Source organism: Symphalangus syndactylus, chromosome 7 (assembly GCF_028878055.3).
Source record: "Symphalangus syndactylus isolate Jambi chromosome 7, NHGRI_mSymSyn1-v2.1_pri, whole genome shotgun sequence".
In the NCBI taxonomy this organism is placed as follows: Eukaryota; Metazoa; Chordata; class Mammalia; order Primates; family Hylobatidae; genus Symphalangus; species Symphalangus syndactylus.
The window spans coordinates 98,358,806-98,383,200 of NC_072429.2; the positions used below are offsets into that span (position 1 = coordinate 98,358,806).

The 24,395-nt window shown below is 36.5% G+C and overlaps 1 protein-coding gene across 17 annotated transcripts in view; it reads left to right on the top strand.

The window, feature by feature from the left end:
- Positions 1-24,395, top strand: part of VPS13B (vacuolar protein sorting 13 homolog B) — an 897,698-nt gene that overhangs the window by 646,288 nt on the left and 227,015 nt on the right. For all 17 annotated transcript variants that reach the window (XM_063642860.1, XM_055286878.2, XM_063642862.1 and 14 more), the window contains exon 34: positions 4,830-5,517. In XM_063642860.1, coding sequence (XP_063498930.1) covers positions 4,830-5,517 — 688 coding nt within the window. The remainder of the gene's footprint in view (positions 1-4,829; positions 5,518-24,395) is intronic.

Here is a 24,395-nt window from a genome sequence, read left to right on the forward strand (position 1 = left end):
CCACTTGACATTTGCTGGAGACTAATGTGGCAGTCTCAGCACATAATATAGGCTGGATGCTAAATTTCTTTACCTTTCTCTACGGGTGGTTCATTGTTTTATGCTAACACCTGTGGGAACACTTAATCCACCTTAAAGAGGGAGAGAGTAGATTTTAAGTATAAATCTGTAAATCGGAAGTAAAAAATGCTCTATGCATAGAAACTATAGTTTCATTTAGTTAATTGTGGTTGACTTTCCTGATTCAGAGAATGAAAATAACTTATAAAGCTTAAGTTCTTGTTTGGAGTTTGCCATGGAACTCAACCTAAAGGATTTTTTAGTTATACTGTATTTAGATATTTAGTTTGTAATGCCTCGAAATGTGCTTGATTTCACATTTGACTACTTAAGTACTTGATTTCATCACTTTTCACATGTTATTTGAGAATTCCTAGTTGGTAATAGATTTGGAGGTTTATTTGAAATTTTCATAATAAGGATAACTAAAATTAAACTGTTATTTTGACAACAATTATCTTTATCTTACTGAATTTTTATACATGTTCATACATTTATTCAGTCAGCACACAATTATTAAGCTTTATTATGTGATAAGCACTATAGTATGTTCTAAGAATACTAACATGATGTTTCCTCTTACCCAAAGCCTGCTAGCTGTCTGACCTTGGAACTATTGATCAATCTCTATAAACCTCAATTTTCTCAGCTGTAAAATGGGTATAATAGTACTCCTCAAAGAATTATATTAGCTTATGTAATGTGCTAACAGTATCTGGCAAATAATAAACATACTCAGTGGTATTTTTTATTTTTTCTTCAATTGCTCACAATCCCTGAGACAGAATATAGTGTGAAAAGTGCTATAATATTAGTTTGTTATAAAAGCATAGCAGTGGGAAAGACTGGCACCACCTGGAAGGGTTGCCGAAGTCTTCACAAAGAAGGTGAATTTTTTAACTTACCGTTTTTAGAGTGCCTACTGTGTTTGTTCAATATGTTAATTAATTGTACGCTGCAGCAACCCTATGAGTTAGGTATTAATGTCCCAATGTGAGGACACAGACAGAAGAGTTAGAATTCTTTGAAGTACGATCAGCCCACAAGGTAGAGTATGCAGATCAGGAAAGACACAATGAATGAATATGTCTGGGAAAGAACTTAAGGAGTACAGTATTGAGAATTCTCCATCTACATTTATTTATATTGTAACAATCATGTAACTCTAGTCTGCTGGGCAATTTTTTCATTTAATGTTGTATCAAAGATAAACATATCAGGCTGGGCGCGGTGGCTCACGCCTGTAATCCCAGCACTTCGGGAGGCCGAGGCGGGCAGATCACGAGGTCAGGAGATCAAGACCATCCTGGCTAACACGGTGAAACCCCGTCTCTACTAAAAATACAAAAAATTAGCCGGGCGAAGTGGCGGGCGCCTGTAGTCCCAGCTACTAGGGAGGCTGAGGCAGGAGAATGGCGTGAACCCCCCAGGGGGCGGAGCCTGCAATGAGCCGAGATTGCGCCACTGCACTCCAGCCTGCGTGAAAGAGCGAGACTCCGTCTCAAAAAATAAATAAATAAATAAATAAACATATCAAACATTCGTGGATTCTCTTCAGTGTGCTAGGCACTGCCCTGCTCGTTAGTGATATATAGAAGCAGAATTGTATACTCCACTCCCTCTAACAGTTCTTCACCTGGTAAAAGAGACAAACACATAAAAGCTGCTCATTATTGGGTATTTACTGTAAGGCAGGCACTGTGCTGTGCTGTTCATTCAGTCATTGTAGTAACTCTCTGAGGTAGGAGTTATTATCCTTATTTTACAAATGATATTATATAGCCTTATATTTGTAATTTGTTCAGAGTCATACAATTAGAGAGTGTTGGACTTGATCCCACATCTGTGTGACTCCAAAGCCTATGTTGTCTTAACGCTGTCTGATACTGTCACCACAAAACATTTTAGTAAAATATGTCATATAATAGAAGTACAAGTGAACTGCTAAGATCACCAAGAAGGAAAAGAGTGAGAGAACAGTTCTCGGACAAATGTCATTTATCTTGATGGATAACTAAATGTTCATCAGCTACAGCAAGCTCAGAGGGGCACTCCAAGAAAGGAAAGAGCACAGTATAGACTGCATGGTTTGAAAGAATATGGTGTCTTCAAAGGACATAAACAAGTCCTTTTTGTTTCAAATAGCTAATGCTGGATTTCTCTAACAATGTGATTTTCTCAACAACTATAAAAACCAATTAACAAGAAATATTCTTAAAAGAATTTTAATGAGGATTACCTCGCTTTCTTGAATTATTTATTCTTATATATATAAGTTGTTTTATATATATAAGTTATTGCATATATATTATTTCTTATATATAAAAATATGTATGTATTTTTTTACCAATCAAATTAAGGAATTTTTAAAATAATAAGCAGCTTTGAGAGGCTGAGGCAGGAGGATTGCTTGAGGCCAGGAGTTTGAGACCAGCTTGGGCTACACTATGAGACCTCATTTCTACAAAAAATGTAAAAATAAGCTAGCCATGGTGATGCATGCCTGTAATCCTAGCTCCTCAGAAGGCTGAAATGGGAGGCTTCCTTGAGCCACCACTGAGGGGTTGTAGGCTGCAGTGAGCTACGATCACACCACTGCACTCCAACCTGGGCAACAGAACAAGAATCTCTCTTTAAAAATAGTAATAATAATAAGAAGAAGAAGAAGAGGAAGAGGAAGAGGAATAAGAGGAAGAGGAAGAAGAGGAAGAGGAAGAAGAAGAAGAGGAAGAAGAAGAGGAAGAAGAAGAAAGAAGAAAGAAGAAGAAGGAAGAAGAAGAAGAAGAAGAAGAAGAAGAAGAAGAAGAAGAAGAAGAAGAAGAAGAAGAAAGAAGAGAAGAAGAAGAAGAAGAAGAAGAAGAAGAAGAAGAAGAAGAAGAAGAAGAAGAAGAAGAAGAAGAAAGAAGAAGAAGAAGGAAGAAGAAGAAGAAGAAGAAGAAGAAGAAGAAGAAGAAGAAGAAGAAGAAGAAAAGAAGAAGAAGAAGAAGGAAGAAGAAGAAGAAGAAAGAAGAAGAAGAAGAAGAAGAAGAGGAAGAGGAAGAGGAAGAAGAAGAAGAAGAAGAAGAAAAGAAAAGAAGAAGAAGCAGCAATACCCAGTTACCCAGTACTTTGGGAGACATTTTTTATTGCTGATAGTAACGTAACTTAGTGCCCCCTTTTTGGATAGATGTTTGACAATATTCAGTAACTTTAAACCTTTTTGTACCATTTGCCTAATAATTCCACTTTAAAAAATTTTTTTTGGTTTTTGTTTTTGAGATAGGGTCTCACTCTGTCACCCAGGCTGGAGTGCAGTGGCATGATCTCGGTTCACTGCAAACACCACCTCCCAGGCTCAAGCCATCAGCTTCCTAAGTAGCTGGAACCACAGGGGCACACCACCAAGCCTGGCTAATTCTTCATATTTTTTGTAGAGATAAGGTTTTGTCATGTTGCCCAGGCTGGTCTCAAACCCCTGGACTCAAGCAGTCTTCCCACCTCAGCCTCCCAAAGTGCTGGGATTACAAGTGTGAATCACTGCACCTGGCCTGATAATTTCACTTCTAGGAGCCTGTCTGTCCTGAGAAAATATTACTAGGTGTTTGTCAGCACTAATTGAAAACTTGAATATCCAGTTATATGGGAATGGTAGAACAAATTGTTCCTAACACTAAATGAAATATTATGCAGCTTTTTAAAATTATATTTATGAAGAGTACATTAGCATGTCAAAATTTGAGTTACCAATTTGTCCCTATGGTATCATTATAACCATAAAGGGATACAGGTGAAGCGAACCTGTGCCTAGGTAGGAAACAAAGACTGAAAGGAAGAGCCATGAAATATTACTATTGGTTATGTTTGGTGATAATATGGGGTGGGGTAGTTTTTTTTTATTCTTGCGGATTTTTTATGGTTACCTTAATAATTCTGTTGAAAAAGCAAGTAAAATATCTAGGTGCAGAATAGCAAGTTGCAGACTGATGGTTAGGCAGTCTAAGAAAGAGGAACTGATGGTCTTGGAGCCAAATGATTATAGCTCTTGCTGCCACCAGGTTGCTCTTTGTTCTATACATAGGGAGTCATTGGTGGAAAATTTTGAGAACTAGTAGCCTTTATTGCATAAAGGAAAAATCTACCCTCAAGGGTTTTAATTACTTAATAACTGACTTGATTTTACTTTATCACTTATATTTGTCCTTGTTTTAAGTCCTATTGTAGTAGGAGAAAATAAACATCTTTTGAAATGGCATGCATTTATTTTAGTGTACTTTTTTTTGTCCTTCATAATTTAGGACTACTGATTTTTCCCTTTCTTACTGTCCAAAAACCTATAAATCAGTTTTATAAGAAAGGTAAGGAATGTAGCATAAACTACTTCCACATAAAATGTAATTTCAATCACCAGTAATCATGATTTTAGAGACAGTTTATTGTATTGCTTGGGAAATCACTATAAAAATATGTATTAAAATAATTAAAGAGACATTTTAAAAGATATATGCTATTCTGTATTAATCCAAAGAAAGAAGATCTGACATTCAAAAATGTATTTTAATGATGGAAATGAACATTAGATGCTTTTTCTCAAGTATTTCCTTGGCATTCTTAGGTGATTTTGGGGGTCTAGTGTAGGAAATGGGCACCTATTCTATTTTTCTGATTACTGTTTTAAGTTATACTAGACTCGTTTTTAAAATTTTCTCTTTGACAACATGTTTATATAACATTGTTTATATGACACTTGGCATGTAACTAGTTTGAAATATTTTATTACTTTTTTCTTACAGATCTCTAAACAAGAACAGAAAAAAGTGGATATATTTGATGGAGGCATGGCTGAAACCTCATCTCGGTACAGTGGTGCTCAGGATAGTGGAATTGGCAGTGACAGTGTTAAAATCAGAATAGTGCAAATAGAGCAGCACAGTGGTGCCAGTCAGCATCGCATTGCCCGTCCCTCACGTCAGTCATCAATTGTAAAAAATCTAAATTTTATTCCCTTTGACATATTTATTACTGCAAGTAGAATCTCACTAATGACATATTCCTGTATGGCCTTATCCAAATCGAAATCACAAGAACAGAAGGATAATGAAAAAACAGACAAGAGTTCATTAAATCTCCCAGAAGTTGATTCAGATGTTGCTAAGCCCAACCAGGCATGTATTTCCACGGTGACAGCAGAAGATCTCTTAAGGAGCAGCATTTCTTTTCCTTCAGGGAAAAAAATAGGGGTCTTCTCTCTTGAAAGTCTTCATGCATCCACAAGGTCATCTGCTAGACAAGCACTTGGTATAACAATTGTTCGGCAGCCTGGTCGAAGAGGAACTGGTGACTTACAGCTAGAACCTTTTCTGTACTTTATTGTGTCCCAGCCTTCCTTGCTTCTGAGTTGTCACCACAGAAAGCAGCGAGTGGAAGTATCCATTTTTGATGCTGTGCTTAAAGGGGTGGCCTCTGATTACAAATGTACAGGTAAGAACCTTCAAACTTACTGGAGTGCTAATAATTACTATCTAATAAGTTGTATTCCCATAGTTTCCAGGTTGATTAAACAGAAACAGCTGGCAGACAAAAGTCTTTTCTCTACAGAATATGTAAAGTTCATGTTCCACAGCTGAATCCTGTTTAAGTAAATGTTTGAAATGTATTGAGGTTTAGCCTTAGTATTCTTACTATGCCTCTGAATATTCATTTTTTTTCCAGGAACTGAATGAATCGGGAACTCTTTCTTGACTATAGAGATGCTTAACAATTTCCAGTGTTTGGAAAGCATAGCTCGTTTTCATATTAATGGCCTATAGGTATGCTTTCCATGTTAATGCTTCTATTCAGATTAAAAAAGAAAAGCCTTAGAAGATGAAGTTTGTTTTTGGTATTCTTTTGATGTAATCATCTTGATGCAATAGCATCATATTAAATGTAATTGAGAAGGTTTATTATTAAAGATTAAAGATTTTTGTACATCTACAGAAAATATATTGATGTTGGCTAATTCGCTCTTGCTGCCCAACCCATCCCTTCCTTATTCTAATTATAATAATTATATGAAACTTCCAAAGCTTTTTGCCTGTTGAGACTAGGAAAGTGAGCAGGGTTCAGATTTAAGACATACAAGCTATTAAGTAACAAGGGCAAGGTGACAGTATACCTTTCCCCTGAGTTAATGTAGCTTTGGAGATTTGGCCAAAAAAAAACTGGAGAGGGCAGCTGGGTCACCTAAGATTCAGTATTCAAAGAGGGCTCTAGCAAGCTCAGGTATAGTTCAGGCATTTTATTGCTTTCAGCTGGCCCCATCCGGTAGGTGGAAGCCAGCAGTGAGGCATTTAGACAACGTGTCTAATCTGGAATTCAGGTTTGTTCATTCTTGCCATTAAGAAGGACCATTTTGCACAGCAGGATACTGAAAGGTAGATGGCAGGTGTGGGAATCAGGATTCAGCCTGAGGAAATAGGATCAAAGGAGCTCTAGGCCAGGGTTTAGTGTAAGTCCCCTGCTTTAAGAAAGGGGTAACTAGCCAGTTGCTGAGGAGTAACCTAGGGTTACCCCCAGGCTGCTTGCTGGCCCTCTCTCCTGTGCAGCTCATAATGGGTCAAAAGAGCTGATTGTTAGACTCAGGAACTTTGCAAGACAGTTGTTAAACCACTAGTAGCTTAAATTGGCCATGGTGAAAGTATTTATGCCGCTGACGCTTGCAAACTCAATCATATCAGCTCTCCTCCTCCAAGAGCCATTTGTTAAACCCCTTACCAGCAACAACTGCCTCTCTTTCTCAAACATGTTCTCATTTACTGGGTGCCTGTGATATAACAGGTACTTCAGGGGCAATGAAAATGTGGGAGATGCTGGTATAGTGGAACATGTTATGTGATTCAAGAACTCATGCCTATATACCTGATACCTGCTTGCAAGTCTGCTTGGTGTTAGCCAAAACTTAAATGCAGGATTAGGAGATGAATTCTTAATTCTCAGCCCTTCATTAAGTTCACTCAGCTACAGTCGCTCTATAGGTGGGTGGCCCGTACTAAAAATCACTGGGAGAGGCAGAGGAAAGTAGGAGAGGGAAAGGGGCTGAGAGGAACAGCTATGACCTCTTCTTAAATTTGTAGATATGCAGAGATCACAGAAGCCTCATTTTGCTTACTTCAAGCCCAACCTAAGGATACTCTGTATATAACCTCAACCTTTGAAACTGTTAAACTGAAGCAAGCCAGGGTCCACAGTAATAGAAAAGAACTGCCAATGATGGACTTGTTTCCACTTTCCGAAATTGTAAGAGCAGATTGGCTTCAGTCTGTTTTGTTGATATACTCCCAAATCATGTGTTTATACATTTTCATCTAGGTCTGTATTCAGCAAAGTTATAAGAGCTCATACCAAAGATAGTCATTTGAATTATAATCAATTCCTAGGTTAAAATAATAGAGCACTTGTTTAAAGGGGGGAAAAAACCTTGTATGTAAACTGACGTGGAACCCAATTTTGGTACATGAAGCTAGAGTGGTGGTCATGGGCCAGATTTAATATAGGGGTGGGGGGTAAATGTAGGAGGAAAAAGGCTCACATACCTTCTAAGGAGCATTTTCTGCATAATATTCTCATGGATGCCTTTCCCTACACAGAATGCATTTACTTGAACATTTATATTATCTCAGTAGTATGACTCTTGGTTAGTAATAAGCAAAAGTTATCAATATGAATGATATTTCTTAAAAATGAACTTAGTGATCTAGGGAAATTTTTTTCAGAAGACCCAAAAGGAGGCAAGTAATTAAAATGCAATGGATAAAAATAAAATTCAACTAGGATTTATTGAGTGATCACTCTGTGCCAGGCACTGTACTAACTGCTTTAATGCATTATCTCATTTCATGCTAATGACAACTCTATGGGAAATGTTCTGTCTTAGAGATTAGGAAACTAAGGCTTAGAGAAGTTAAGTAACTTCCCCAAGGTCACAGACCTAGCAATAAACAGAGCTACAATTCAAAGCTAAGAAGTGTTGGACTCCTGAGTCTAGACTCTCAACCTCTATGGGTCCCCTGAAAAGAAGGATCTGAATTGGAGGTTCTCTCAGTCAGCCTCTATTGTCCCACTTCAGACCATGCAAATGATTCCTAAGTTTTAACTGGTGAATTTGTATGTTAACTGTGTCTATGATGTGATTACACAGTACTCAGGTATGGAAAACCTGGGTTCAAATTCTGTCACTTATATGTATACCTATATCATTATGTACTTATGGAAATGAAAAGAGATAATTCATGAATAATTCTAAAGTACTTAGCATTGAGCCAGCAGGCCTAGGCCCTCATAAATGTGTGCTGGTACTATTTTAGCTGTCAATATCATATAGTGAAAAGAATACTTAACTAGGAGGCAGAAAACCTGGAATTTTTATTCATGGCCCTGCGATCAATTAGTAAAGTGATCTTAGGCAGTTTACTTCTTTGACTTTCTGTTTTCTTATCTGCAAAATGTGATGATTATAATAGATATCAACAAAGTCCATTCCAGTTCTGAAGTTTCATCATTCTGTAACTTGGAATTCTGTAATTCGGCTTTGGCTTCATGGAATTGACATCTGTAAGGCTCTACAGTATCAGGTAGAAATTTATTTTGATTTGTTTTGAAGATGCAGATTTCCTTTGATATTCTAGTGGAGCACTAATTAGTTTATTCAGAGTTTTAAATATATAAGTTTTATTAAATGTTAATGAAATTATTTTTAAAAAAATGATCTGGAAATGTGTTTTATATTTGTCCACTTGAATGAATTGTCTAAGTCCCATTACCAATTTGGTTATCCAGAAACACTTTATGTAGTACTTTCTTTCCTGAAAAAAGCACTGTTCCATAACCAGTGTTTTCTGGAAGCCCTGAGATAGTAACCTTATGGATAAGAAAAAAGAGAAAAATATAAATGGCTATAATGCTAACATTCATGGGGAGGGAAGCAGAGGGAGCAGTAAGTTGGGGGTGGCTAGCTCCATTTCTACATTCTAATGTGAAGGAGTCATTGCAGTGTCTTTAAATTGGAGGGACTAAAAGAGGTATTACCATGAAGCTAATGTTCTAAGAAAGGTCCAGGAAAAGCTAAAGGCATCATAAGTTAAAAGTGAAAGAAGTAACATGTCATGTGTTTCCACAGAGTTCATACTTTTTCTCTGGATATTAAAATTCTTTTTGGGTGGGCACAGTGTCTCACATTTGTAATCTCAGCACTTTGGGAGGCCAAAGTGGGTGGATCACTTGAGCTAAGGAATCCAAGACTAGCCTAGACAACATAGTGAGACCCCATCTCTACAAAATTACAAAAAATTGTAATTGCCACCAGTTGCAGTGGCATGCACCTGTAGTCTGAGCTATCGGGGAGGCTGAGGTGGGAGGATCACCTGAGCCTGGGAAGTCGAGGCTGCAGTAAGCCGTGATTGCACCACTGTACTGCAGCCTGGATGACAGAGTGAGACTCTGTCTCAAACACAAAATAATTTCTTCTTTTCTATAAGGTAACTCAAGTGGCAGCCGGCCAATAGCAATTTTTGCATATATGTATGATTGTATAATTTAGTTTGGATGTTTATCCCCTCCAAATCTCATCTTGAAATGTGACTCTCAGTGTTGGAGGTAAGGCCTACTGGGAAGTGTTTGGATTATAGGGGCAGATTCCTCATGAATGATTTAGTACCATCCTTTTAGTGATAAGTGAGTTCTTGCTCTGAGTTCATGAAAGATCTGGTTGTTTAAAGAATGTGGCGCCTCCCCCTACCTTGCTCCCTCTCTCCCCATGTGATACGCTGGCTTTCGCCTTTGCTTTCTGCTGTGATCATAGCTTCCTGAGGCCTCACCAGAAGGCAAGCAGATATTAGTGCCTGCTTGTACAGCCTGCAGAGCCATAATCCAAATATATCTTTTTTCTTTGTAAATTACCATCTCAGGTATTCCTTTATATAATGCAAAAATAGCCTAATATAATGCGCATCTCAATAATTGCCCCATTGTCACATTTCAAAAATACCTGTGAGGTTGTTATAGAGATATTAGTTTTCTGGGTTGTTTTGTTTTGAGAGGACAATAACATTTGATTATTTAAAAAAAATCCTGGCACAATCCTGGCTTGTCATTGTTTATTGTTTTCTATACAAGTCATAAACATTATTATATGTGCTCATGTTCCTTTATATATAAATCATATGAAAAAAGGGATTTTGTTGTACTCTTTAAAAAGGTTTCATGGCTGGGCGTGGTTGGCTTACTTCTGTAATTCCAGCATATTGGGAGGCCGAGATGGGCGGATCATCTGAGGTCAGGAGTTCGAGACCAGCCTGGCCAACATGGTTAAACCCCGTCTCTACAAAAATACAAAAATTAGCTGGGCATGATGGTGGGTGCCTGTAATCCCAGGTACTCAGGAGGCTGAGGCAGAAAAATCACTTAAAAAGGAAGAATCACTTGAACCTGGAAGGCAGAGGTTGCAGTGAGCCGAGATCACACCATTGCGCTCCAGCCTGGGCGAGAGACAAGACTGTCAAAAAAAAAAAAAAAAAGGTTTAATAATTCTCAAAAAAGGGAAAATCATAGTTCTTATATAAATATAAAAAGAATATGTGTCAAAGGTTTTATTTAACTAATTAATAATTTACCTCATTAATTTGTAAGAATATCACAAAAAAATTCAGGCACAGGGGACCTACACAGATAACACTGGTCATCTCAAGAGATTTTTATTCTAAAATTCATAAGGGTCTTAAAAATTGTCACTCGATTATGGGCATTATTCATTATTAAAGCATGGCTCTGGGTGATTCTAGAAAGATGGAAATAGTTTTGACATTAAATTATGAAGATTTGGTTTAATTTGACATATTCAGGCAACTATAATGAAGAGCCCGAAAGTGAATATTGAAAATCCTTTGAGTGTTGTAGGAATACAGTGTAATACACCAAGGTGACTACTTTAATCAGTCTGGCTTTTAAAATTACATCTTCCCTCCTGTCTTATACAATCAGCTTGACTTATTACTTCAGAAGAACCTCTTATTCCTATTGTGCTTTCATTTATACAGCAGACATATTTTGGGAATATTCATTCATTCGCTGAATTTGAGCACCTGCTGTTTATCAGACGTGTGCAAGACTCTGAGAAACCAGTAATAAGACTCAGTTTCTGCCTTCAGGCACCTTGCTTCATGTGATGAGCATACTTATTATGATTAATTATGAAAGTTTAGCAGAATAAAGATCTTCATGCCACGGATGGTTATGAAACACTTACATTACTTAAATAAAGCCTATGACCTTTATTTAACTTCCAGAGAAGCAATTTAGAAAAGCTAGTATCAGTTGTATGTGATGGCTTAAGAAAAACTGTTTAGATACATCTTTAAAGTTATTGATTTTTTATTAGTTGTATATTCAGCTCTAGCTGCGATTCGGAATATTTTTAAATATTTTAATTTATGAATTTGCCTTTGGCTATATTTCTTTGCAATATATTTTAGTGGTTGCTCTGGGGTTTCCAGTATGCATGTCTAATCATTCACACTCTATTTAGAGGTAATATTTCATCACTTAAAGGAAGGTGGGAGAGCTTTACAACTACATAAGTTCCTTTACTGTCTTCCATTTATGTTATAATTGTCATAAATATTACATCTATATATTCAAAACCATACTAGATAAGATTTTGATCTTTGTATCAATAATCTTCCATATTTTAAAGAACTGAAGAGGGGGAAAGTGGTCTTTTATATTCCCAGCCATTTACCATGTCCAGTGCTATTCCTTTATCCCCAGAGCTCCAGGTTTCCCTCTGGTACATTTTTCTTCAGCATTAGGAACCTCCTTTTGCATTTCTTTTTTTTTGTGTGTGTGTGTTCTTTTTTTTTTTATTATTATTATACTTTAGGTTTTAGGGTACATGTGCACAATGTGCAGGTTTGTTACATATGTATCCATGTGCCATGTTGATTTCCTGCACCCATTAACTCGTCATTTAGCATTAGGTATATCTCCTAATGCTGTCCCTCCCCCCTCCCCCAACCCCACAACAGTCCCCGGAGTGTGATGTTTCCCTTCCTGTGTCCATGTGTTCTCATTGTTCAATTCCCACCTATGAGTGAGAACATGTGGTGTTTGGTTTTTTGTCCTTGCGATAGTTTACTGAGAATGATGTTTTCCAGTTTCATCCATGTCCCTACAAAGGACATGAACTCATCATTTTTTATGGCTGCATAGTATTCCATGGTGTATATGTGCCACATTTTCTTAATCCAGTCTATCGTTGTTGGACATTTGGGTTGGTTCCAAGTCTTTGCTATTGTGAATAGTGCCACAATAAACATACGTGTGCATGTGTCTTTATAGCAGCATGATTTATAGTCCTTTGGGTATATATCCAGTAATGGGATGGCTGGGTCAAATGGTATTTCTAGTTCTAGATCCCTGAGGAATCGCCACACTGACTTCCACAATGGTTGAACTAGTTTACAGTCCCACCAACAGTGTAAAAGTGTTCCTATTTCTCCACATCCTCTCCAGCACCTGTTGTTTCCTGATTTTTTAATGATGGCCATTCTAACTGGTGTGAGATGGTATCTCACTGTGGTTTTGATTTGCATTTCTCTGATGGCCAGTGATGATGAGCATTTCTTCATGTATTTTTTGGCTGCATAAATGTCTTCTTTTGAGAAGTGTCGGTTCATGTCCTTTGCCCACTTTTTGATGGGGTTGTTTGTTTTTTTCTTGTAAATTTGTTTGAGTTCATTGTAGATTCTCGGTATTAGCCCTTTGTCAGATGAATAGGTTGCAAAAATTTTCTCCCATTCTGTAGGTTGCCTGTTCACTCTGATGGTAGTTTCTTTTGCTGTGCAGAAGCTCTTTAGTTTAATTAGATCCCATTTGTCAATTTTGGCTTTTGTTGCCATTGCTTTTGGTGTTTTAGACATGAAGTCCTTGCCCACGCCTATGTCCTGAATGGTATTGCCTAGGTTTTCTTGTAGGATTTTAATGGCTTTAGGTCTAACATTTAAGTCTTTAATCCAGAGCAATCAGGCAGGAGAAGGAAATAAAGGGTATTCAATTAGGAAAAGAGGAAGTCAAATTGTCCCTGTTTGCACATGACATGGTTGTATACCTAGAAAACCCCAATGTCTCAGCCCAAAATCTCCTTAAGCTGATTAGCAACTTCAGCAAAGTCTCAGGATACAAAATCAATGTACAAAAATCACAAGCATTCTTGTACACCAATCACAGACAAACAGAGAGCCAAATCATGAGTGAACTCCCATTCACAATTGCTTCAAAGAGAATAAAATACCTAGGAATCCAACTTACAAGGGATGTGAAGGACCTCTTCAAGGAGAACTACAAACCACTGCTCAATGAAATAAAAGAGGATACAAACAAATGGAAGAACATTCCATGCTCATGGGTTGGAAGAATCAATATCGTGAAAATGGCCATACTGCCCAAGATAATTTATAGATTCAATGCCATCCCCATCAAGCTACCAATGACTTTCTTCACAGAATTGGAAAAAACTACTTTAAAGTTCATATGGAACCAAAAAAGAGCCCGCATCGCCAAGTCAATCCTAAGCCAAAAGAACAAAGCTGGAGGCATCACGCTACCTGACTTCAAACTATACTACAAGGCTACAGTAACCAAAACAGCATGGTACTGGTACCACAACAGAGACATAGATCAATGGAACAGAACAGAGCCCTCAGAAATGATGCCGCATATCTACAACTATCTGATCTTTGACAAACCTGACAAAAACAAGCAATGGGGAAAGGATTCCCTATTTAATAAATGGTGCTGGGAAAAGTGGCTAGCCATATGTAGAAAGCTGAAATTGGGTCCCTTCCTTACACCTTATACAAAAATTAATTCAAGATGGATTGCATTTCTTTTAGAGCAGAGCTGCTAGCAATAAATACTGTTTTCCTTCATGTGCAAGTACCTTTTTTTTTTTTCTTTCATTCCTAAAAGGTATTTTTGCTGGATGTAAAATTCTGGGTTGACATGTCTTCTAACACTTTAGAGATAGTATTTCATGTTCTTCTGTCCCCTGTGGTTTCTGATGAGGAATCCATGTTCATTCCAATTACTGTTTCCATATTTGTAATGTGTTGTTTTTCTCTAGCTGTTTTCAAGACACCTGCTTATCTTTAGTTTTCTATAGGTTGATTACTGTGTGTCTGGACTTGGTTTCTTTGATTCTATCCTGTGTGGGTTTCTCTGATCTTCTTAAGTGTAAATTTATGGGTATATTGTTTTGGTTTTGTTTACCAAATTTGAGAACGTTTGGCCCTTATTTCTTCAAATAGTCTTTCTGCACCAATCTCTTTCTCTTCTCCTTTTGGAATTCAAGTGTTAAGCTTTTTAATATTGTCCTACAAATCTCTAAGACTCTCATTTTTTCCCCACTCTTCAGATTGGATAATTTCTATTAAATTTTTCACTTCTAAAATTTCCATTTGGTTCTTTTTTGTAGTTCCTATTTGTCTGTTAAGAACTTATATTTCAATTCATTTCAGGTGTGTTTACCTTTACCTCATGAAATACAGTTGTAACAGCTGCTTGAAGTCTTAAATGCCTGTGTCACTGCCACCACTGTAACACTCCCCTCTACACACACACACACACACACACACACACACACAGATACACACAAACACATTGGATATTGGGTCCACCCTCAGGGCAAAGCCAGGAGAGAGAGAGAAAAAAAAAAAAAAAAGAAAAAGAAACAAGATTTCCCCTACACTCTTGAAACCACAGGGGCCTTAATTTCCAGACAATATTCCTGTTGGAGCTTTGGATATGTCCTTACCTCCACTGTGCACAACAATATAGGGCTCACTCTCGAGTCAAACTTATAAAAGAAGACACCAAACAACATGAACTGGGAAATTCATCACCACGTAGGTTATAGCCACAAGTTGGACTTTCCTCTCCAATCTGCATTGGTCTGATTTGCTTTTCAGAATTCTCAGGTATTTATTTGCTTTTTGTGTCCTTTACAAGGTTTTTAATTGTAAGCAGCATGAGAGTTAGGCTGCAGTGAGGTTATTCCAGTCTGGGCTGGCACCAGAAATCCTGCCATTTAAAAATAATAATAATGTTTTCTAGTCCATTAGCCAGGACTTGGTTTTCTGGGAAACTTAATAGGGAATTTCCTCTAAAAGTGATACTTTTATATCTTTACGTCTTGAGCACAGATCAGCTACATATATCCTAATCAGTAATTACTGCTCCCAAGGAGTTGTCAGCATTAACTTGATTCTTCCCGTGTCACCAATAAGCACACACTCAGAGGGCAGCAATGGTGTTCTCTCTCTGCATTCCTTAGGGCTTTCCTTTCATATATTATCAAATCAAGTTAGAAGGGGACAATGCTGTGAGATTCATTGCCCTTCTTGTCAACCTGCCTTCCCCAGCACATGTGACTGATATATACAATTTTAAAATATATATGTATAGTTAAATATATGTGTATACTCTGTAGTAATGTCCCTTATCCATAGGGAACATGTTCCAAGATCCCCAGTGGGGCCTCAAATCGTGGATAGTACTGACCCTTATATGTACTGTTTTTTCCTACACATACATACCTATGATAAAGTTTGATTTATACATTTGGCACAGTGAGAGATTGACAACCATAATAAATAACAAAATAATACAATTACAACAATATGCTGTAATAAAAGTTATGTGACTGTGGTCTCTCTTTCTCTCTCAAAATATATTTTCAGACCATAGGTAATTGCAGGTAACTGAAACCACGGATAAGGGCAGGGGATTACTGTATAAAATTGGCCCTCAGTATTCATGGGTTCCACATCTGTGGATTCAACCAATCATAGATCAGAAGTATTCCAAACAAAATTGCATCTTTACAAGACATGTACAGACTTTTTTTCTTATTATCCTCTAAACAATACAGCATAACAACTATTTACATAGCACTTATATTGTATTAGGTATTATAAGTATTCTAGAGATGATTTAAAGTATACAGTAGGATACAAATAGGCTATAATGCAAATACCAGGTCATTTTATATCAGAGACTGGGATATCTGTGGAGTGTGGTATCCACAGGAGGTCTTGGAACCAGTCCGCTGTGAACAACAAGGGATGACTTTAAACATATATATTTAAAAACCTATTTGAGATACTCCCCAGGTTAAATAAGTGGAATCTATACCTATATCTAAATCTGTTTTACAAAGCTAAAGCAAAATTAAAGTTATGATTATTACTTATAATTTTGAAAGTCCTATTAATAGAGTATAATTCATATTCTGCATAATTTACTGATCCTAAATTATGCTGACCGTATCTTTAAGCTATATATAGCAATATGCTTTTCATCCTTAATTTAAAAATAGGTTATTTAAAAACTAAATTATCAACTTGAATTTTCTATGAATATTAAGATTAATAATCTACTTCAAATGATTTTCCAAGTAGTAAGTCTTTGAGTTAACTTCTTTTTAGAAATATTAGACTAATGTGACAATGGGCTTTTCCATGCCTTTCCCACCTGGAGCAACCTCTAACAGAAATGAGATCTTCTGCCAGCACCTTTATACATAGCAGCTGTATTATTGGCAGTTCTCATTTAAATAAAGATGTATGTAGTTGTTTTTAACATAATCGTATTAGTTGTGTTTATAAATATTTAAAAATTGGTATTTGTTTTGTTTAAGGTAATGGAGTCCAGATTTGAAATTGCCTCATGTCTTGACTATGCAGCCTAAGGCAGCCTCAAAAAGTCATTTTTCTTCTTGTTTGTTTGGGGCTTTTTTGTTTGTTTTTGAAGAAATGACTGTGCCATCTGGTCAAATGTGAAGGGATTGAACAGTTCTGAGAGAATTTAACTAACTCCTTAGTGCAATATCTTGTTACCCATTAATGTGTGCTAGGACCTAACAAAGAAACCAACCGAAAACAGTTACTTCTGCCATCTTGCAACTTATTTACCTGATTGTAACTTTTCAAACATCAACTAGACTAAAATACAGAAGTTAAAGTTTATTTGAATGTATCATGCTGAAAAAGTAGGTCATAACACACTTCTGTGTAGGATACTGTAATGTTTAAGATAGGTTATCTAATATGGGACAATTTCTGCATTTTGAAGTTTTATAAATGCCAAAGGTCCAATGAAGAGTCAAACTTGAAATATGGAGTCCTATGAGACTCCTTAGACCTCTCGGTACTAAGTTTTAATCCTGATTCTACTCCTTACAGCTGTATGACCTTAGGCAAGTTATTTAACCTGTTTATGCCTCAGTTTCCTCGTCTATGATATGAGAATAATACTGGTAGCAGCCTCCTAGGGTTGCTTTTAGGATTAAACAATGTATGCGAAATTCTTAGCTAAGTGTATGGCACAAGGCTCAATGACTATTAATAAATATTGTTGCTTTTGTCATCATTGTTAATATCTTCAAGTGTTTTTTTAAAGTAGTGGTTGTAAATGGCAAAATAATGCACATCATTTCAATGTAATTCTAGCTATTGTGGTTTGAAAATTTTCAGTTACAGTAATTGAGGGTTTTTTTTTTTATCCTTTCATGAGTAGGACTGTAGAAATGTGCCAAAGACATTTGGGTAAACGAACAGTTGAAAAATCATAAAATGGCTTCTTACACCTCATAAATCATATCTTTATTTCATTTAGTTATTGTGACTTTAAGAAAAAGATTGAATTATATGCCTCTGTAGAATTAAAGGTTTTGTTAATATCCCTGGAAAGGCTTAGAATTAACCTGTGACTTTAATGTCATAATGATCACACTCTGAACATTTATCTGGAAATTTAGCTGCTGGGAACATTGCTTGCTGGCTAATAATATGAAATAAAATTATTACTTTGACAGGAATTAGCAAGAAAGTAGATCTCTTAAATGAGAGGCATTCTAGTGTATCACTCAGAGAGAAAGGTGATGAGAAGGTTAAATAAGAAATGATCCAACCAGCTGAGGGAAATAATATTATATGAGGAAGGGTGTTAGAACAGAAATCAGAAATCTTGACTTTTAACCTTGGTTCTAATGCCAAAGCTCTTTCATGCAAACAGCTAAATTTCTTGGTGCTTTAGTTTTCTAATCTCTAAAATGGTTTAATAATATCTGCTGTGAGTCAATTAATGGTTAAATCTGAGTTTCAAGTGAGGTGATATTTATGAAATTACGTGGAAATATGAAACATTATTCAAACATAAGTTGGGACTTCAGTGATTATTAGTATTAAAAGGGAAACTTTCATTTTTAGACATGAGGAAAAGATTAGTACCCTGGCCTTTGTGACTCCCATTGTAATCATCAACATTTACTTAAAACAAATGAAAATGGGGGGAATCATTTAAAGGCAGTAATTAGCTTTAATGTTACAAAATCCAACTTTGCTTAGAGCAGAAAAGAGGTTTACAGTTGGGATTAAGTTGATCTTCCTTGGATATGTGACTTCATTTTTTTTTTTTTTTTTTACTGAATAGCACCTTGTGCTTACTTGTGCTGAATTTTAATCAAATGTTGGCCACATTAGAATTTAATATGAAACAACCAAATTTTAATAAGAGATCAAAGACAACACAGAGCAGCACAGAAAATTAATTAAAAAGAATTAATTGAATTGATATTTCACATATTATCTGCTGGTTAGCATCATTAAGTATAAAGAATACACTTCCTTCTAGCAAGATATGAAAGACTTGGTTCTAAAAGTAAGAGCAAGTAGACATTGATGGTCAAACATTCCAGCAGCCAATTTAATCCCTTCCTTTTCCTGTTACTATGGACTGCAGACCTGGGGTTTCAAACCAGGATATCTCTTGCCCTTCCCATCACATCTTACGAGGTGCAGAGTAGGTGCAGAATCGCAGAGCATATGAAATACTGCTTATAGAGTTAGCCAAAGGCCTGGATATTCACAGGGAGATGGTGGCACTTACCTTGCATCCAGAGCAATTTGGAACTGATTTTTGCTGTCCTGACATTGAATTATTATTATTATTTTTATTTTTATTTTTTTTATTTTTTTTTTTTGAGACAGAGTCTCACTCTGTCACCCAGGCTGGAGTGCAGTGGCACGATCTCGGCTCACTGCAAACTCTGCCTCCCAGGTTCACACCATTCTCCTGCCTCAGCCTCCCTAGTAGCTGGGACTACAGGCACCCACCACCACACCTGGCTAATTTTTTGTATTTTTAGTAGAGACGGGGTTTCACTGTGTTAGCCAGGATAATCTTGACCTCCTGACCTTGTGATCCGCCCATCTCGGCCTCCCAAAGTGCTGGGATTACAGGCGTGAGCCACCACGCCTGGCCGACATTGAATTATTATGATGTTTAATGGATCTAGGTTCCTTCACAATTTAACTTGCAGGCTTTATAGAGGCTTCATGGACTACTTTTGCTTTTGTGGCTACATAAGAACAAATTAGCCATTTAAACTATAGATCAAAAAGTATATGTAGAAAATATATTTTCTCTAAGTAAGTATAGAAAAATGTATGAAACTTAGTAAGCTTGTAGCTTGCCTTTTACATGTCCAGTGGTCAAGAGGTGACTGTTCTGATAGTGACCTCTTATTGCAGAGGATTACACTTGAAGCCCTGAGCATAGCCAAAACCAATCACAACTTTGGCCTCTGACAGAGGCTGCTTGGGAGCTTTAATAACATCAGTTTCATAGATAGCCACAAATAAATGTATCATACTACAAACAAATGTAGCATGATAGAAATTTCCAAAATGCTGTCCTTTAAATTCTCTGTAAGTTCTATTAAGAAACACCTTTATTTGTTCTTGGCTGGGGATAAAAGGATTAAGCCAAAAAAAAAAGCTGTCTAGGAACAACTTGTCTCAATGAATTGAGACACAGGAAGGGAGAGTAAGGAATCTGTAAGCACTCACCTGCTACCCTAACTCCTCTTTAGTGGTTTCCTCCTACCCTACTCTAGCTATCTGCTTGATCATCCTTAAAACAGAAAGCTCTTTGAAATAGAAGTTCTGATGTTTTAAAATAATTTAAATTATTTTAAAGTCTCATTTCAGTCCCTTCTTTGAATAGAAGTTGCTACACGCAGACACCTTTGGAAAAGGAATCAGCACTCTAACTTCTAGTTTAGAAAATGGAAAGCAGTCTATTTTGGCTTGCAGATTATTTACTTCCTTGATACAACACTGAATACATAATGAAGTCCAATTACACTGGATACTTCTAAGTGCTATCCACCAGAGACAAAGAGTTTTGATACTTTTTACAATATGAATAAAGAGCACTGAATCTTAAAAAGCCAAGTGTCATAAAAATCTGTTTATTTCAAAGTAAAATATCTATTATAAAGAGGACCAGAGTGAGACTTTTAGACCAACATCATTTTCCTCTTTATTCTCCCTTCTCTTCTTCTTTGTGTCCATAAACTGCTGTTGTGTTAAGTGCTCTCTTGGCTCTGGTAGGTGCTGCTCTTTCGCATTTCACTGGTGGGAAGGCATAGGGAATCCTGAGGAGGTGGGTTAGGATTGTAGATGGAATCAGTGGGCCCAGTTAGTGATTTGAAGTGACAGCCAGTCTTTGCCTGCTTCCTAGCCTTCCAAACTAAGGTGTCTCCATCCTTCCCATCCTCTGCCCCAACTGGCCTTGTCAGATGCTTTTCCTCACTGCACTATCTCCTTCCTGCTTTCAGGTACTGTTAGGTTCCAAGCATAAAAGGTTAAAAAGAAGAAGAAAAGAAGTGAGTTCAATTTCAGAGTTTCATTTTGCGTTGACTGCACTGAATCATGTTGTATTTTACACAATTCAAGTAGTAACCAAAGACATACTTAACTCTATGAATGTTTGCTAAGGGTTAAAAGAAATAGTGAGCAGCACTTCAAAAGACCACTTTTATCAGATTTACTGGAAGCCCTGCCAAACAATTAAGTGAAATGAAGGGTTTTTTCTGAAGAAGAGCAAATCTACAAACAAAAAGAATGCAATCTTAATCAAGTCTTCATGAAAGTCTTGATTCATCTGGGAACTGAGTTGGGGCTTTCTGAATCTTCTCTTTAGGTATTCCTTATGACATAATATGATGAGATTTGGAGCAGCGGATTGGGATTTTTTGGTTTTGTTTTTCTTTGAGACCTGGTCAACCCAGAAGAAAAACAATTATTACAGCTTTGTCAATACAAATGCCTTATGAAAGTGAAATCGAACTCACTCTGAACCAAATTTGTGGCTGTGGGCAGTTTGTCATTTATTCTGACACATTTCCTACCTTCTGTTACTCCTCATAAGAGAAGACTTTCTCCTGTTTCTTTGGCTTAGGGACAGCAGCGTAGATGTGCTCATCAACATCAGCAGGAATTTATTATTTTTGAGAGATTCCTATGACTTGAATAAATCCAGAAGAGGTCTGAAAGAGCTTCCAGTATGAAATAGTTATCTGTTTGTCACTCCATTTATATTATATTCATACACTCCTTTAATCTTAGTTTATCTGGTACATTCCCCAGTGTGTTGACCCTGAAGAATGTGTAATATGAATCCTATATTGTAGACCTGATGATGGAATTAAGGAGAAGTTAAATTGAGGACCGGACAGGAAGACTAGGAATCATGCCCCTCATTTTCTAGCCATTAGAGCATAAGGGACTAAAGGGTGACTTTTGAACTTGAGCCGTTTCTCTGGGATTCTGACACACCGTTCTGCTACTACAGCTGCTTTCAGAGTTTCATTTTGAGCTGGCTGCACTGAGTCATGTTATGTTTTGTATGATTTAAATGATAAACAAAGACATACTTAACATCTATCGATGTTAATGACTACAGGCATATCCGAAGTAGAGAGTTTAGCAAAAACTGGGAAAAGAGCCACCAGCCCTGTCCTGCATTCAATTTTCATTAACCATGCAACCTGTATTTTTCTGGATGTTCCTAATTTCAGTTATTCTGTTTTATCAACTCTGTAAATTCAGGCATACTTTAAAAACCAGCTATATTAATATTTTGTTGGGAAATAGTCATTTTGGATTCCTTGGATGGATTTCCTAGACTTTTACAGTTGCTTTAATTTCTAATTTCTCTTGTGCTTTCTACTATGCCAGTTGGTTTACTGTGTCTCCTATTAAGTCATCTCCCCCTGTAATTGCCCAGAGTAGACTCCTAAGCTTGGTGCCAGATGGTCAGGTCCTCTAACTTGTGCCAAAAGAGAAGCAACTGCACAAAACCCACTTCACTTACCTTGAAAACTCTTATCTACATTATCAGACTTTGCTATTCCCCCAGTTTATACCTTGAGAGGAGGGCATCAAATACCCACTGAAGTATTTTTTCTTTTTCCCTTTAATTTTTATAAATGCTTGGTAAATAGTGCTATTTTGTCTTTAAGTCCTGAATAACTTATAAGTCAGCATATGTTTAGGATCATCCTAGAGATGATCATTCAGCAGTACTTTAAAAATGTGTGTGCATGTGTGTGTGTGTGTGTGTATGCAGGTAGATTTTTTACATTTGAATTTATTTAATCTGTGTCCTATTTCATTGTTTTATTCACTGATCAATATATTTTTAAGCTCTTCTCTTTTAGTATATGAGAGTGACACCATTCTCGTTATCAGTAACATAGTATTCTATGCAGTATTTGTGGTGCATTCATAGTTTATTTTATATTTATCTATAGATAGATATTTAGTTTAAATTTTCCCAAATTGTTAATATTTCAAACGATGTTGCAGTCAACTTCTTTGGACATTTACTTATATATTCTTAAGTCTTTCTTTAAGGTACAGTACTGCAGATGGCCTTCCTGATTCCAAGGACATGTACATTTATAGTTTTGATAAACATTCATTGTCAGGCTTCTCCTCTGCTCATGCAAAAATAATGTATGTACACCCTTATCAACCATCCATGGGAGAATTTGTTTCTTCTCCTTCTCCCCCAATATAAGATATTGTCAATTTTTTTAATTTATGCTAATCTATGGATGAAAAATTGTATTTCTTGTTTTAATTTATATATCCCTGATTAAGAGTGAAGCTGAGCAGAGTTTTCCTATTTTTCATAAAGCAGTGCTCTCCAGGAGGATTCAACAGCTAAAGGTAAAACGAAAAGCTTAAAAATGCTTTAAGAAACTATAGAAACATATGTAATTACCTAGGAATAAATTCATAAAGTAAAAGTTAACAGATTTTTTTTTACCATATGTGTTAAAAAAGTATGCATGCAAAAAGCATCAGAATACAGTTAAATGACTGCCTCTTCACATGAGGAAGGCTTTGCTAAATAAGGCAAACAAAACACTAATACTCAGAATATATAAGGAGCTCCTACAAATCAGTAAGAAAAAGAACTCAAGAGAAAAATATGTAAATAAATTCTTTGTAGATGAGGAATCCTGAATGGCCAATGAATGAAAATGCTTAACCTGTTTGCTTTTTTTCCCCTATTAACAATATAAAATAACTGTCTTACGTCAACCATGTAGATCTTCTTGATTCTCTTAAACAATTATACAGATTATTTATTTATTTATTTAAATATTAATCTGTTGCTGGATATGTAGGTTGTTTTCTATTTTTGCTAGATAATTCTCCAGTATGTTTATTTACACACTTACCTGACTTCTTATTTGGATTAAATTTCTACACATTAATTTCCTAGGTCAAGTGACATACACATGTAAAATCTCTTATGTATTATAAAATACTCTCCAGAAAGGAATTAATGAGAGTGGACCTCTCGTCACAAACTACCAATACAGGCATTATTGGGTGTTGTTTTCTTTGTTGTTGTTGTTTTTGTTTTTGTTTTTATTTGAGACAGGATCACACTCTGTCGCTCAGGCTGGAGTGCAGTGGCACAATCACGGCTCACTGCAGCCTTAACCTCCCAGGCTCAGGCGATCTTCCCACATTATCCTCTCAAGTAGCTGCTACTACGGGGACTACAGGCATGGCAGGTGCCACCACACCCAGCTAAATTTTTTTGTATTTTTTTGTAGAGCAGGGGTTTCACCATGTCACCCAGGCTGATCTCAAACTCCTGGGTTCAAGCAATCTGCTCACCTCGGCCTTCCAAAGTGCTAGGATTGCAGACCCGTTGTCAGTTTTTTTAGTCTTAGCCTATCTGATAGGTGAAAATTTCTATCTTATTTGAAAAGATTTGTTTCTTTAATTATTAAGATTTAGTATATTTTAATGTTTGTATTTTTAAAATGTTTATATGCCATTTGCTTTTATTGTTTTGTTTAGTAATTTTCATTTATTGCTTATTCTATCCTCCACTGGTTTTTCTGTTGGTACCTATATTGAATATGTGAACTCTTTATATATTAATGGTATCCCTTT